The sequence below is a fragment of the Zootoca vivipara genome, chromosome 10 (assembly GCF_965207765.1).
Source record: "Zootoca vivipara chromosome 10, rZooViv2.hap1.1, whole genome shotgun sequence".
NCBI classification, from domain to species: domain Eukaryota; kingdom Metazoa; phylum Chordata; class Lepidosauria; order Squamata; family Lacertidae; genus Zootoca; species Zootoca vivipara.
The window spans coordinates 14,620,914-14,635,630 of NC_142593.1; the positions used below are offsets into that span (position 1 = coordinate 14,620,914).

Here is a 14,717-nt window from a genome sequence, read left to right on the forward strand (position 1 = left end):
ATGAGTTAGTGGGTGCCCTGATGCCCTTAAATTCCTGGGTGCCAGATCCTTCCCTAAATTCCTGGGTTTAGTGGGTGTTGGAGTTTGATCAATGTCTGGAGTATTAAAACCCAACCTGATGGACGGGGTACTATCATCATCATCATCATCATCATCATCATCATCATTAAAATGAGTTGCCAGATGCTGGATTTAGCAAAGTGTTAAAGCATATTGACTTTCTGCTATATTGCTTCAATTTATGACCACCAGAGACTTTCAGAGACTTAATAGATTTCTGCTTTATTGTTCATGTTTCGAAGAGAATCATCTAAGAGTTGGTTACATTGTTCATACATGTTAAGTTTTATGTTCTGTTTAGACATCATAAAGAGTTGATATTATACATTGCATGTTTGTATATGGTCGTGTGTTGCTTTGGTTTTGATTCACGCCCATTGGTTGGACAGCCATCTGCAAGGATGCTTTAGTTGAGATTCGTGCATTGCAGGGGGTTGGACTAGATGACTCTCAGGGGTCCCTTCCAACTTTACCACTCTATGCACAGAAAGCATTACATGTCGGTTTGTGCCAAGCAGCAGCAGCAACTAAACCACACAGAGCAAGGCTGCAGACATGCGCTTAGTAAGCGGGCATAGCTGCAGCTGACTTAGCCAGAGTCCCCATGGGACATATTTCAGTTGCCATATTTCAAACAATGAATATCTAGACAGATAAGCTAATTTTTGGCATAGTTGTTGAGCTTTTTTGCAAAATAAAAATAGAAAAAAGAGTTTTGCCATATGTCTGGATTTTTCTGGACATTTAAGCGATTTCCACCCAGATGCTGTTTGCTATGGCAGAATGCCCCCTATGCCCGGGAATTTCCGGATGTATATATGTCAACCCTAAGTAATGGGAACAGAACCGGATAAATTGCATGAAAATGACAGTAGTGGATTGGAAACAGGCAAAAAAGGAGGGTTTCCGTGTTTCAAAAATTAAAATTCCTGACTCAGATCTGTTTGAGCTTTTTTTTTAGGAAGCCCACAAAATTGTTGAGCGGTTTTTTATAATAGAAACCCACCAAAATGGTTGAGCTTTCTTTTGCGAACAATCCCAAATGGTTGGACTTTTCTAGAGGGGAGAACTTCCCTCCAAAATAGTGATCTTCCAATTGGGGAGCTGTTTCCGCCTCTTTCCCCATCGCGTTGCCATACCTCCTGTTTTCCCGGCCCAAAATCCTCCCCTGATCTTCAGAAAACAGGGATTTTCCTGAGTGACTCGTGGCAAGCCTGCTTTTGGAGTTCTTTCCCTGAGAAATCGGCTTGCCGCGCACCCGGATTTCCCTGGACCCCTGCCACTAGAGACAGCTGTGACAGTCCGGGACATCCCGGACGCGTGGCAACGGCCGGCGAGAGGGGCGTCGCTTTCCCCAGCGTCACCTGAGGGGGGGGGCGAGGAAAGCTCTGCGCTCGCCTCGCCGCCGATTGGACGCGCCTCCGCCTGGTCCGTGGGCGGGGTGCCCTGCCGCCCAATCCTCGCCGTCGGAATGGGTTTCGGGGGGCGTGGCGGAGCCTCTCCCCCTCCGCAGCCTCCTGGCAGGCGCGCATATGGCTCTGGGCGGCGCGATGCTGAGGTCGGCGCTCCGCCTTTGCGCTCTGTCGGGACGCGTTCGCTTGGCCTCCGCCGCTTCCACCGCCTCCATGTCGACGCTGCTGATCAGCCAAGGCCGCTACTCGTGGCTCCAGGAGCTGGGGCTTCGCGAGGAGAACGAGGGCGTCTACAATGGCTCCTGGGGAGGCCGAGGAGAGGTAGGCAGCCACGGGCAGGAGCAAGCCTGAAAGTCACCGCAGCCAAATTTGGAGCGAGCTACGAAGTCCAATCCGGATTTGGAAATCTGCATGTGCTCCTGAGCATAGACATCTGACTTTAGCAGAGTTTCCAGAAACAGCTTTATTACTATTATTACTACTATTTTCATTGTACTATATACATTGTAACCAGCGCCGGATTTACGTATAAGCTAAACAAGCTATAGCTTAGGGCCCCACTCTCTTGCCCCCCCCCAAAAAAATTAACGTTAATATTAATATAAGTAAAGGTACCCCTGACCATTAGGTCCAGTCGCAGACGACTCTGGGATTGTGGCGCTCATCTCGCTTTATTGGCCGAGGGAGCTGGCATACAGCTTCCGGGTCATGTGGCCAGCATGACTAAGCCGCTTCTGGTGAAACCAGAGCAGCGCACGTAAACACCATTTTCCTTCCTGCCAGAGCGGTACCTATTTATCTACTTGCACTTTGATGTGCTTTCGAACTGCTAGTTTGGCAGGAGCTGGGACTGAACAACGGGAGCTCACCCCATCGTGGGGATTCGAACCGCTGACCTCCTGATTGGCAAGCCCTAGGCTCTGTGGTTTAGACCACAGCGCCACCCTCGTCCCTCTAATATTAATATACTTCTTCTTAATTGCAATTCAGTTCCACAATTACTTTAATCCTCTCTTCTAGGACAGAATCTGCTTTTTTCTGGGGGGGGATGGGGATGCAGGGGTATGCATCCCCCTAAATAAATTTAAGGAACCCCAGAAAGGGGGGGAAGGAAGTCAAGTTTTGATATGTTAAAATGATTGTAAAATTATTGAAATGTATAAAATTGAAAATCATGAATTAAAAATCCTCTCTTTTCATATCTAATACATGTTTTCCAAACTGCACGCTTTTACGATGACCCTGCCAACGTCTTGATCTGTTTTCAGCTTATTATTTAAACTTTTTTATATTTTTCATTTGTATACATTGCAACAATTATTTAGCCATAATTGTAACATTTTTACTTTCAGCTCCCTTCCCCTTCTTCCTGCAGTCCCTTGCATTTATTTCCATCCTTTCCTGCATGCTCCAAATTGTCTTATTCTTTTAATGCTCTCTTCTCATATCTATCTTACATGTTTTCAAAGGTGCAAGTTTTTATGATAATCCTGCCAATGTCTTCCCACCATCCCTAACCTCTGGTCCTACTATCTTGGCATGATGGGAGTTGTAGTCCTCAAAAAGCAGCTGACTTTGGGAAACCCCCCACTTTAGAGGAAGGCTAAAAAGTCAGCAAAGATTATCTGAAAGCAAAATACAGTGATATATTGTGGTTAATTAACACCAAAGCGTTGGTAGCAAGTTAGCCCTTGCTGGGGCATGTCTAACACCCCCAAGTGGAGCGATTTTTATTTGAAAAAGCCATCTTCCCAAGCAGCACAAGGGTGGCACAATTGCATTTCCCGAGAAACTGCAATTTCTGAAGTTCTGCAATGGCCAAGTACAGCTACCGCCATGTTGCTTTCGGAAGTCGAAATGTCCTCAGGTTTATGATGTGAGATTTGTGCCCGTTCATATTCTTTTGCATGGAGAATGGCCGGTCCTAGATAAGGAAATGCCTTTCAGATGGTGCTTTGAAAAAGGAGCCTGCCTTTTAATGTGTAACCTTTCGGTGGTTTTGAAACACAATTGATTTTGTCTATCTTTTAACAAATATGTTGCCCTTTACCAGTTGCCACAGTCTGTTTCCTGGCCGGAATCAGCAGGAGAAAGGGACACATCAATCATTAATATTGTTGGGCTGATAAAATGTTTTTCCTTTGGCTATGCTCCTACGTTTGGACCTCTTTCCAGAGATGCTTGGATACCCTGCTTGGAGGGCTCCCAAAGGCGTCTAGCCGGCCACTGTAGGTGGATGCTGGTCGAGAGGGAGGGATTCCAGACCCAGTAGTAGTTATTTATCATGCATATGTATAGCCTGCTCTTTAATAAGATCAAAATACTGTAATATCCAGAATATCAAACCATAAGAATATGGAAACATGCTACTTATGGCTCTTGCAGTGCATGCCTCTGTATCTGCCTGGTCACTTTGGCAGAGAAGGAACTACTTCTGGATCACCAAGCAAGACAAAAATATATAATTGGCTGCTAACTCTTGTGTACACCAGAAGAATAATAATTATTTATACCCCGCCCATCTGGCTGGGTTTCCCCAGCCACTCTGGGCAGCTCCCAACAAAATACCAAAAATACAATAAAAAAATCAAACATTAAAAACTTCCCTAAACAGGGCTGCCTTCAGAAAGTGAGATAGTAGTTTATTTCCTTGACATCTGATGGGAAGGCATTCCACAGGGCGGGTGCCACTACCGAGAAGGCCCTCTGCCTGATTCCCTGTAACCTAACTTCTTGCAGTTAGGGAACCACCAGAAGATGCTCAGAGCTGGACCTCAGTGTCAGGGCTGAATGATGGGGATGGAGACGCTCCTTCAGGTATACTGGGCTGAGGTCAGGCTGCTATATGCGATGGGCAGAACAGCCCTATGCATATACTTAATAATCTGCTTAGAAGTGAATCCCATTGACTTCGGCCTTAAATGCACTCGGGAGAAGAAATATAATTGCCTCAATCCAGGGATGGGCAGCGGAAGCCTGCCTGTTTTGTGCGATGGTCCCATCTCTTCCCAGAGCAAGGCGGCTTCATAGGAATCCAAACTCAGAATCTGTGCATCATGTTATGGGTTTTCCCCATGACACTACTGCCCATTGTGCCCATGCATGTGGCCCAAGCCTGCTTTGGTGTGCAGATTGTGGTTCTCATTCGGGTGCAGATCAGTGTGAGTGTATTCAGACTGAGATATAGGACCATCCATACTATGTCCTTTCCCAATGTATAAGTGACTCTTGAACCTTAAGAAGCTATGTTCTTGTTATCTAAAGGGGCTTGGCACATCTTTCTCTCTTTAGGTCATGACGACATATTGCCCTGCAAACAATCAGCCAATTGCCAGAGTTCGTCAGGTAAGGTTCTGTCTTTCTTTCTTTGATCAAGTCTATAGATAAATGCTACACTGGAAAGTTTTGCAATACTCTTTGAATAGCCAAAGGCTAGGTTTGGAATGTCAATAAAGCTAATTGGGGAGGGGATGTGGAAAAGTAGCTGAGAGCAGTGGAAGATGGAAATTTTATGTTTGTACGCTCCCTCTGCTGGATTTAAATCACATGTGTTGAAATGGTGGTTGCGTCACAGAAATGGGTTCGTGGTATATTTCCTCTTTTATTCTACCACTTCAGGCAAACTATTTCCAAAGGTCCCAAAGCTTTTTTTATGTCCAAATAGCACCACCTTCTTCCATAAAATTAGGATTTGCTGGTTGGGTACATACTTTTTCCATTTGTTTTCTACATTCTTTGTACATTTGTTTTCTACAAGGGTCAAAAAATTACAAACGTTGTGACTGTTGTTTATTTAAAAAAATATATCCTTACAGGCTAGTATGGAAGACTATGAAGAAACACTAAAGAAAGCTAAAGAAGCCTGGAAAGTATGGGCAGAGGTAAGTTTGAATTCCTTAATATTTTTCTGAAATACAGGCAGCCTCCCGTTTACACAGGGATTCTGTTCAGAAGCACCTTTCAGGTCGGTGAAATTGCATGTAATTGAAAAAAGCATGCAAACTCCAACCCCCCGTTCTGCCCCTTTAGTGACATTTCAGTGTCATCTTAATAATAATAATGCTAATAATAATAATAATCATAATAAAATTTATACCCCGTCCACTTGGCTGGGTTTCCCCAGCCACTCTGGGGGGCTCCCAACAGAATATTAAAAACAGGATAAAACATCAAACATTAAACACTTCTCTAAGCAGGGCTGCCTTCAGATGTCTTCTAAAAGTCAGATAGTTGTTTATTTCCTTGACATCTGATGGGAGGGTGTTCCACAGGGCTGGTGCCACCACTGAGAAGGCCCTCTGCCTGGTTTCCTGGTGTTTCCAAGTCACTTCTGAGTTCGGCACAATGCGCTTACACAGAGTCGTGTGCGCATTGAATGCGCATAAACAGGGGACATGCTTTGATGAGCCACAGACTTGTTAAACTCATTTTTATTAAGCAATGCCATTAGATTCTGATCCTTTTTCCTTCATTTGTGTGAGTCCTCTTTCTGATGCTTTACGCCAGGCATCCCCAAACTTTGGCCCTCCAGATGTTTTGGACCACAATTCCCATAATCCCTGACCACTGGTCCTCTTAGCTAGGGATCATAGGAGTTGTAGGCCAAAACATCTGCTTTACGCCTTGTGCTACCACTGTAAACAGTTGCTATTAGAGTTGTGCTTTACAGATGACAGTTTGTATGGTAGATCTGTGACTTCGTTAGTACTAGAAGATTAAATGGCAACCCCAAGATTTCAAAGATGTGGGTCATAGAAAGGGAAGCCACAACTTTGGCACACTTGCATTTTTGAAAATCATCTGCATCTCTAGACAGATTTATTTCAAGCTGCTTGTCTTATGCATTCTCACAGATATATATTGCACACACAAACACAATGGGAAGTGTTCAGAAGCATCTGCATTTTTTGAAATACCAAATAAATTTTTCATCAGATTTCCCTGGAATTCAGACAAGTTGTGTCACTCAAGAAATCATCCATGGCATTTTATTTTTTTTACCTGATAGGATAAGTTACCTTGATACTTTAAATGATGTTAATAGAGATTGCCTCATCTGGATGCATGTTATTTAAGCGTACTGTTTGGGACAAAGTCCACAGTGTTTTGTAAGACTGGGCTTAAATGCGTTTCTCTCTTTGTCTAGGTTCCTGCACCCAAACGAGGAGAAATTGTGAGACAGATTGGTCATGCCCTGAGACAGAAAATCAACCTTTTGGGAAATCTGGTACGGTTTGCTGCTGCGACAGTAATCACTCTGGCTGAAAGTTTTGGAACCATGTCTAAAACACAGCCACGTCTGTAAAATAAGAAATGATACAGTTTCGCTTGTGTGAATACCATGGGGTTGCAAACCCCGACAATCGGCAACTGAGCAATAAGTGCTTGCAAAGTGCAGAGCTCTGCTTTGCCCTCGCAATTCGATTCCAAACTGCGTGGGCAAAAATGGACCACCGGTGCCATTTTGACAGCAGGCGATTGACTGCCAGCCTGTCAGACTTGACACATGGGAATGGGGGGGCGGGGATCCAGCCCACTGGTTGGTGCAATTCCTTGCCTCTGATTTATATAGTGCTTAGTAGAATATTTCCTATTCGGCGACTGAACAGGACCAACACATTTCCTTAATACCGCCAGGTTTCTTTGGAGATGGGGAAGATCTCCGCCGAGAGTGTTGGCGAAGTCCAAGAATATGTGGATGTCTGCGACTATGCCGTTGGCTTGTCCCGGATGATTGGTGGACCTGTCTTGCCTTCGGAAAGTAAGCATGTATCTTTCCCTTTTTCTCTCTGAATACATACTGGGTGCTATTAAGTAACCCAGGGCAGGAAAATCTCAGTGCTGTTAACTGTGTGGCTGCATTTCACAGCTGTTGTCTTGAGCATGTTGGCACAGTGAAGAAAATTTGTATTTTCCTCCAAGGAGCAGGTTGAGTGATGCCTTCATTGGTTCCAGCGGAATAAATTATCATCCCTGTGGATCACCTCGTATAACTCCTCAAAATGCACAAATAAATGGGATGCAACCCAGAGAGATTCTCCTTGCCAAACCTTGCTTCCCACTCAGAATTCAAAACTAGGATTGCAGCCTTGAGATAACAACAGATATAGCTTTCATTGTACGGAGCGCTCCAATTTTCAGTGAGCAGAGGTGGGAGGTTTAACCCTTCCCTTGCAGTGAGAGAATGAAGGATCGCACCTCCACTTCCCCATGTACTGTGATCCTAGTGAATATCCATGCACCTGGCATTATGATGTTTTCAGGCAGCACAGGTAAATAGGTTAAAATGGATGTATTGAATAGTATGTGTGAAATATGCGGCATTTAAGTGTAAATATGGAAACCATGGAAAGGAAGTCAACGGGTGAAGAAATTTATGGGGTTTTTGGTTTTGTGAAAAATCAATAAATAAGATTGACAAAAAATATGATTTTTTTTCAAGCAGGTAGCGGTATACAGTTAAAGTAGTTTTGTATCTTAAAAACGATATCTTGTTTCAGATTATATAAAAGCTGCCCGTGAGCACTTTTTGTCTCAAAAATTAATGAAACCGTACAGTAACTGGTGACCTGTTAGGTGTTGCACCGTTTGAGTATATTTCTTTTCTTTTTTTTTATAAATAATTTTTATTGGATTTTTATACAAACAAGACAAACAAGACATACAGTATATTTCTCTAATTAATTATGGCGTGTTTTCTAATCCAGTTCCAAATCTTATCCTTATAATATTGACTTAATCCTCCTCCTTCTTCATGCTGCCCCCCCACAAGTCCCCTCCTGCCACAAGAGGAACCTGCGAGGCGCAGCACTTCAAAGGTTCCATTTTTGTGTCTGGGCTTCCCTCCACCCCCCCCTCTCCTCCCCAGAGCACCCCCGTTTGAGTATATTTCATGGCTGTTGGAAAGCTTCACCATGCTTGTGAAGACCACTAAATTGGGAGCAACCATTGAATTAGGCTCCCGTCATGCTGGTTTGCACTCAGTACTGAAACCTGGTTTAATGCGCTCAAACCATGGTTTCTCGGGCTGGCTTGTTAAGCTAAGCAGAGTCTGTGTTGAACCGGCGCCTATGTTTTGAACACAGCAATAAGCTCAAGATTATTTTAAAAGCGGAACTTTACCGAGTCAAAGCCGTCCTCCCAAATTCTTGTGCCCCAAAGTATGCCGGAGGAAAGAGGGAGGGAGCCTGACTCTTTACTCAAGCTGGTTTTGGGCTTATCCGCTTGTAGAGCTCATCCTATGCAAACAGAGCCATTTTCTGCTTTGATGCGAAGGGCTCTGCCATTCGATTATTGACTAAAATAAGCTTGGTGCCTAAATATCACAATAAGCTTTACTACACAGTGTGCTTGTGGGGGTGGAATTTGGCTAATTCTTGTGTACACTGAGTTCCTTGGATAATGAGAAGGATAAATAGAATAAATCAAATTCTATGCTCATCAAACGTCTTCTACATGGCTTTTTATTTGCAGGGCCTGGGCATGCCTTAATAGAACAATGGAATCCTGTGGGATTAGTAGGAATAATCACAGCTTTCAACTTTCCTGTAGCAGTTTATGGCTGGAACAATGCAATTGCAATGGTCTGTGGCAACGTCTGCCTCTGGTAAGTTGATCTGTCCTACTTTATGGTGACGATTTTAACTGGTGGCCTCTAATTTAACAACGGGCACTGCACCGTTTGAGTATATTTCCTGGTTGTTGGAAAGCTGTGCACCACAGATGCAGAAACTGGACGTTGATGGATTCCAACTCCCATGAGCTCAGTTAGCACAGCCAAAGGTCGGGGATGATGGGAGTTGTAGTCTAGCAACATCTGAATGTCCACAGGTTCCCCGACCCTTCCATATCCTAAGTATTTATTTGTCTACGCAGCAGTTCTCTGGAATGTGCTTAAAGCAGCGACTGTTTCCATTTCTTTATTGAATCTCTGTTCAGCAGCCAAGATAGTTGCCTAGAACTGCCCAGTCATATTTTTACAATTGAAAGATTCTGATGCTTATTTGCTTAGGTACCCTGGCTATCGGCCACTTGTGACCAAGTGAAGATGCCGGACATCTCCACCCTCTGGAGGCGTATGCCTGGGGATCATTAGATCTGGACTGTTTTCACACACTAGCAACACATTCTGTAGAACTCTATCTGTTATATTTTATCAGCACAATCAGAATGAATTTCAGGAACCGAAATGCTTTTTCTGTGCAGTCTGAGTAGGAGCGGTGAATGAGATTATAGTTAGTTGTTGTATCTTATTTTAATTTATCCCACCCCCACTGCTGTGCTCACAGTTGGGAAAGAATTTTCTTGCCTTATGAATGGTCCCCGTCACCGCTAAGAAAGAGGTTGGAACAGGCCAATATATAGTTGGACTGCCTCTGGATCAAGTGACTTTTTTCTTTTAAGTACTCGAAGTTCTTAAACTAGCTGAAGGTTGACATCTGAACTAGTCAGATGCTTAACTGAGAATCACAGTCAGTCCATCTACTAGGGCCAGGGCCTTTTCAGTATTGGCCCCAACTTGGTGGAATGCTCTTTCACAGGAGACCAGGGCCCTGCGGGATTTGTCATCTTTCCGCAGGGCCTGCAAGACAGAGCTGTTCCGCCTGGCCTTTGGGTTGGACTTAGTCTGACCCCTGTGTTTTCCTACCTCATGGCTTGGATTTTTGGACTACTTAAAATGAGGCTGCATTTTAAATTTTAATATTGTATTTTAATCTGTATTTTAATTAATTGCTTTTTATGTTTGATTGTAATTTTATTGGTGTTAGCCGCCCTGAGCCCAGCTTTGACTGGGGAGGGTGGGGTATAAATAAAAATTATTATTATTATTATTAGAAAAATAAGACTTTAGAGTTGTCTTGCCCTGAAATGGCAACTAGACATTCCATTTTGGTGACTTGGTTTAAGGAGCCTTTTGGCACGTAGCTTATACATCTTTAGTTTCTAACACTGTACTCAAGCCTTAAGTCACCAAACATTGGTGGCCTGTTACTTCAAAGTTGCATGTGGTTCAGAGTTCTCTATGATTTTAGAACCAGGTTAAAATGAAAAGAAAAGATGAAAAGCTGGTGATCTACTTTAGGTAATTTTAGGTGTCCTAATGTAGCAGTTTCTTAAAATATCGCGCAGTGTTCATTTTAAAATAAGCAGTTGGGAAGAATAATCTTTCCTGGTTTGTTTCCTTCCAAAGGAAAGGTGCCCCTACAACATCCCTCGTTAGTGTCGCCGTTACAAAGTGAGTTTTCACTTACCTCTATCGCTAGAACCTCTGTGCTTCCTTTCTGTCTCTTGTTCATTCTTCTGCATTGTTTTAAGAAGCTGGCTGAGTGCCAATTCGCTACAATTTGCATCCCGGGCTTCTCTGGTAACGTCTGAAATGAGAGGTCTACGGCAACGTCCCTACTTTGGTTGCATTAGGGGGGGATGCTGGCACGGAAAGGTCATGTGTGAGCTGCCTCTTCTCCACATTGTTCCACACCTCAATTTTGGGGGTTTCTACAAACCCTCCAGAACAGATTTAGGGGGTGAATGTGGGAGAAGGAGGGGGACAGTCCTGTTGACCAAGCCGAAGTTGTTCTGTGCATGCTTCCACCTAGCTCTCAGTTGAATACGACCTTTTTGTGTGTGCGTTTGGCAAGGTGATGAAAAGAAAAGTCTCACTATGTCCTGCACGTGTAATCCTTTCGCCAAGGAACCATCAGGACATCTAATGAATCTTCTTTCTTTGTTTCCTAGAATACTTGCCCAGGTTCTGGAGGATAACAAACTGCCTGGTGCCATCTGCTCTCTGGTCTGCGGTGGGGCAGATATTGGGTAGGCGCAACGTTTGGTCTTTTTATGCACAGTTCGGGAATATAGTCTGGTGAATCTTGTTAAATTTCCGTTAACCTCTTAACGGTACTTTTAATCTACAGCTGCAAATGTTCCATACGCTATTGACTCGTTGCGTCAGAACAAGAAGAACGAGCTTTCACTTAAACTATGATCTCCTTACTAAAGGAAAACCCACCCCCTCAGTAGGCCTAGATTTGACATGACAACGCCGTCCCCTGCATATCTGCTCCGTTGGGTATGGCGGGGCTCTCTCCAGATAAAGGATTGCATTGTGCTCCCACTACCACAAATATGATGGCTAGAAATGTCAGCTTAACTAGGAGGTTGAATTTACAGTAAGAAAGCACACCTATCGCTGATAAGTCATTCTAACAGCCATTCTGAACCTTCCTCAAGGTTCAGTTTTGCACACTTAAAAGGAATAGCTGTCCTGTGGCAACTTTGGTGTGCTCTCCCTCCAAATACATAAACTTTCAAATATATATGCTCCGTAATCTCTGAGTGGCAGAGCGGAACGCTAAAGCGCTGGTTTTCAAATTTCCCCCCTTGGGCCACTTGAAAATCACTGGTGGTCTTGGTGGACCACTTAATGATCTTTCTTGGTGGACCACTTTATGATCTTTTCTGCAGTTGCGATAACTTTGGGCTAGATGCGGCATGAATTTTAATTGCGTTTTACGGCTGATATTTCTTTCGCTTTGTTGTTATTGCCGTTTGCATTCCGTAGACTTCCGATTGCGATGCAATCGAATGCAGTGTAGGAAACAAAAGAAGCAATGGATTTGGGGAAATGAATGCAAACATGGCATGAGATGGCAGAAGGAAGCTTGTTCAGGCTGTTAAAAATACTACTTGCCTTTAGACCAGTGGTTCCCAACAGGTGGTCCGTGGACCCCCAGGGGTCCGCGAGCTATGCCAGAGGGGTCCGCAAGATGCTATTAGAATAAAAAATATATTAAATATATTTCGTATGATAACAGATTTTTTGTTTTGGCCGCTTCCTGCATGAGCAGTCTAGCGCAAAACTAGAATTAGATAGAGGCAGTAGTTCTGCTGTATGCCGTTAGGTGGCGCTTTACAAACACTACTGTTTTGCAAAGAGGCAGCGCGCGCATTCTACTAACGCTCACCTCCCCAAGATGCTTTGCGCGCGTCGGCTTCATTTGTGCACTACTGCGCAGGTACCCTGTCTTCTCCATTCCCCTCCCTCCTCCCTGGAACCTAATATTTCAGAAATAATGGACTCAAAGGACAGATTTAACTCATCTCATTAAGAACTGAAAATTAAAACTAACTGTATACTGATGGAGTACTCTGTTGTAACTGTAAAAAACGTATAAATATAAAATATAAAAAGACTCTTAATTTGGCTCTCTCACTTTTTAATTTTAGGATTAGGAATTAATGGGGGTCCTTGTCACAATAGCGGCTCGATGAGGGGTCCTCGAGAAAATTTTGTTGGGAACCCCTGCTTTAGACAAATAGTGAAGTTGATGGCTGAGGAGTGTCGCAGGAATTAAATTTTTGATTGGCACAAATGCAATGTGTTTTGAGAGTGAAGGGCACTGCTCCACTTTCCTCCCACCCTAACATACTTTCTAATTCTACCTGTTTTGTCACTGACTAAGAATCTTCCTTTGACCTCTGTAGGAAAGCGATGGCAAAGGATGAAAGAGTGGATCTCTTGTCCTTCACTGGCAGCACAAATGTGGGCAAGCAAGTAGCGATGGTGGTTCAGGAGAGATTTGGTAAGTGGAGTATCGTGATCCAGTATCTCTTCTGAATTCAAGGAGTCTTACCATTTTCCATGTTGTCAACTGCCCCATGTTCTTCAGGTAAAGGGCAATACACAAATTCAATTAATAATAATAATTAACTGCAAGTGGAAAGAGTGCTGGCTTTGGTCCAGCAGAACTCCTTCCTATGTTCTTACAAGAAACATCATGCACAAGCCCTTTGCATGCACAGAGAGGAATCTTGAATTGTGATCTGAATCAAGGTTTTTCCCCCCAGCTTACAGAAGAAGCTGCTTCAAAAAAAAAAAAAACACCAAAAACTTTGACTCCCTTCTTTTGTGATCCTCTTTACTTACTTACTTTAGTCCATAAATTTTATACACTGTTTGGTTTTTATATATATATATATATATATATATATATATATATATATATATATATATATAAAACCCGCTCAAAGCGGCAAAGTCATTATGAGAACCGGGCATGAGGAGGGCATATTCCTAGCTAGGAATTGTGGGTAATGTTCACATGGCTTACTGCTTTTTTATTTCAATAGGACGGTCTCTGTTGGAGCTTGGTGGAAACAACGCTATTATCGGTAATTAATATTTTCTTTAAACTTTAAAGCTGATCTCTGGCTGAGTGAATGCGCTTGGACAATGGTTTTGCTGCATGTACTAAGGATTTTCCTGGAAATTTGAGTCCACGTGAATGGTTGACTGAAACCCAGGCCCTGCTTTCGTCATGAACTGCTGGTGTTTGCGTTTAAGAGGGTGCTCAAAATCTGTTGTGAAGCGGCGCTTAATATCCTTTCCTTTCAACTTCACTCCACCAAGGAAAGTCTTTTGCTTCATTTGGTCCTTGCCACATTCCTGCCCAAAATTCCGCAGAGTCCTCTTTGGCCTCCTAATGCCAGTGAATACGAATCCAGAGAAAAAACTGGGACACCCTTGTTTTTCTTGACCATAAAATCGGGGGCCAGGTGGCACCTCCATTTTGCTCTGCGGCGTTTGATACAGTTCCAGATCAACGGTGGTAGCAGATTAGTTGCAGAGCTGTTATGTGTGAATCAAAGTTGCAGCTCAGCAAAATCGAGAGGGCCAGAAGTTCCCTACAGAAGACGTTTCTGCTTTATCTTTTTTGTGCAGTGTGTGTTTTGCACTACCCAGTTATACTTCACTGTGTACCTGTCTCACCAGATCTGCGGGGAACTGGGCGATTCTCCTCGATTAAAAACAAAAGGGGATTTTCAGCTGTTACTCGGAGTAAAAAATAATAAGACTGTTGAAATCAGTGGATTGAATTTAGTTATGTTTGGTGATTTTAACTATTAATTTTTAATAGATTATTTTATTTCATTTTTCTGTTGGAAGCCGCCCAGATTGTCTGGGGAAACCCAGCCAGATGGGCGGGGTATTATTAATAATAATAATAATAATAATAACAATAACAATAAATTATTATTATTATTATTATTATTATTATTATTATTATTATTATTATATTACTACCCACAAGGTTTTTTTTAATATGTTTTGCTGTTGGTTGGCAATTTTGTACTCTGAGGCCTTTCCGGTTTTTTGCTGCTGCCTATAAAGGCCATTGAATGCTTTCCGAATCAAAACCTGCTTCTCTCTTCCCCAATGCGTCTTTAAAATAAAATAAAATATTG

General features: G+C 43.1%; 1 protein-coding gene across 1 annotated transcript in view; it reads left to right on the top strand.

Annotated features, from left to right (window-relative positions):
* The first annotated feature begins 1,565 nt into the window (after positions 1–1,565).
* ALDH7A1 (aldehyde dehydrogenase 7 family member A1) overlaps positions 1,566–14,717 on the top strand; it is a 28,635-nt gene continuing 15,483 nt past the window's right edge. Inside the window, exons 1-10 of the mRNA XM_035099986.3 lie at positions 1,566–1,793; positions 4,764–4,817; positions 5,288–5,353; positions 6,619–6,699; positions 7,110–7,233; positions 8,946–9,078; positions 10,663–10,707; positions 11,208–11,285; positions 12,957–13,054; positions 13,602–13,643. Of these exons, the coding sequence (XP_034955877.2) occupies positions 1,593–1,793; positions 4,764–4,817; positions 5,288–5,353; positions 6,619–6,699; positions 7,110–7,233; positions 8,946–9,078; positions 10,663–10,707; positions 11,208–11,285; positions 12,957–13,054; positions 13,602–13,643 (922 nt within the window). The 5' untranslated portion in view covers positions 1,566–1,592. The remainder of the gene's footprint in view (positions 1,794–4,763; positions 4,818–5,287; positions 5,354–6,618; positions 6,700–7,109; positions 7,234–8,945; positions 9,079–10,662; positions 10,708–11,207; positions 11,286–12,956; positions 13,055–13,601; positions 13,644–14,717) is intronic.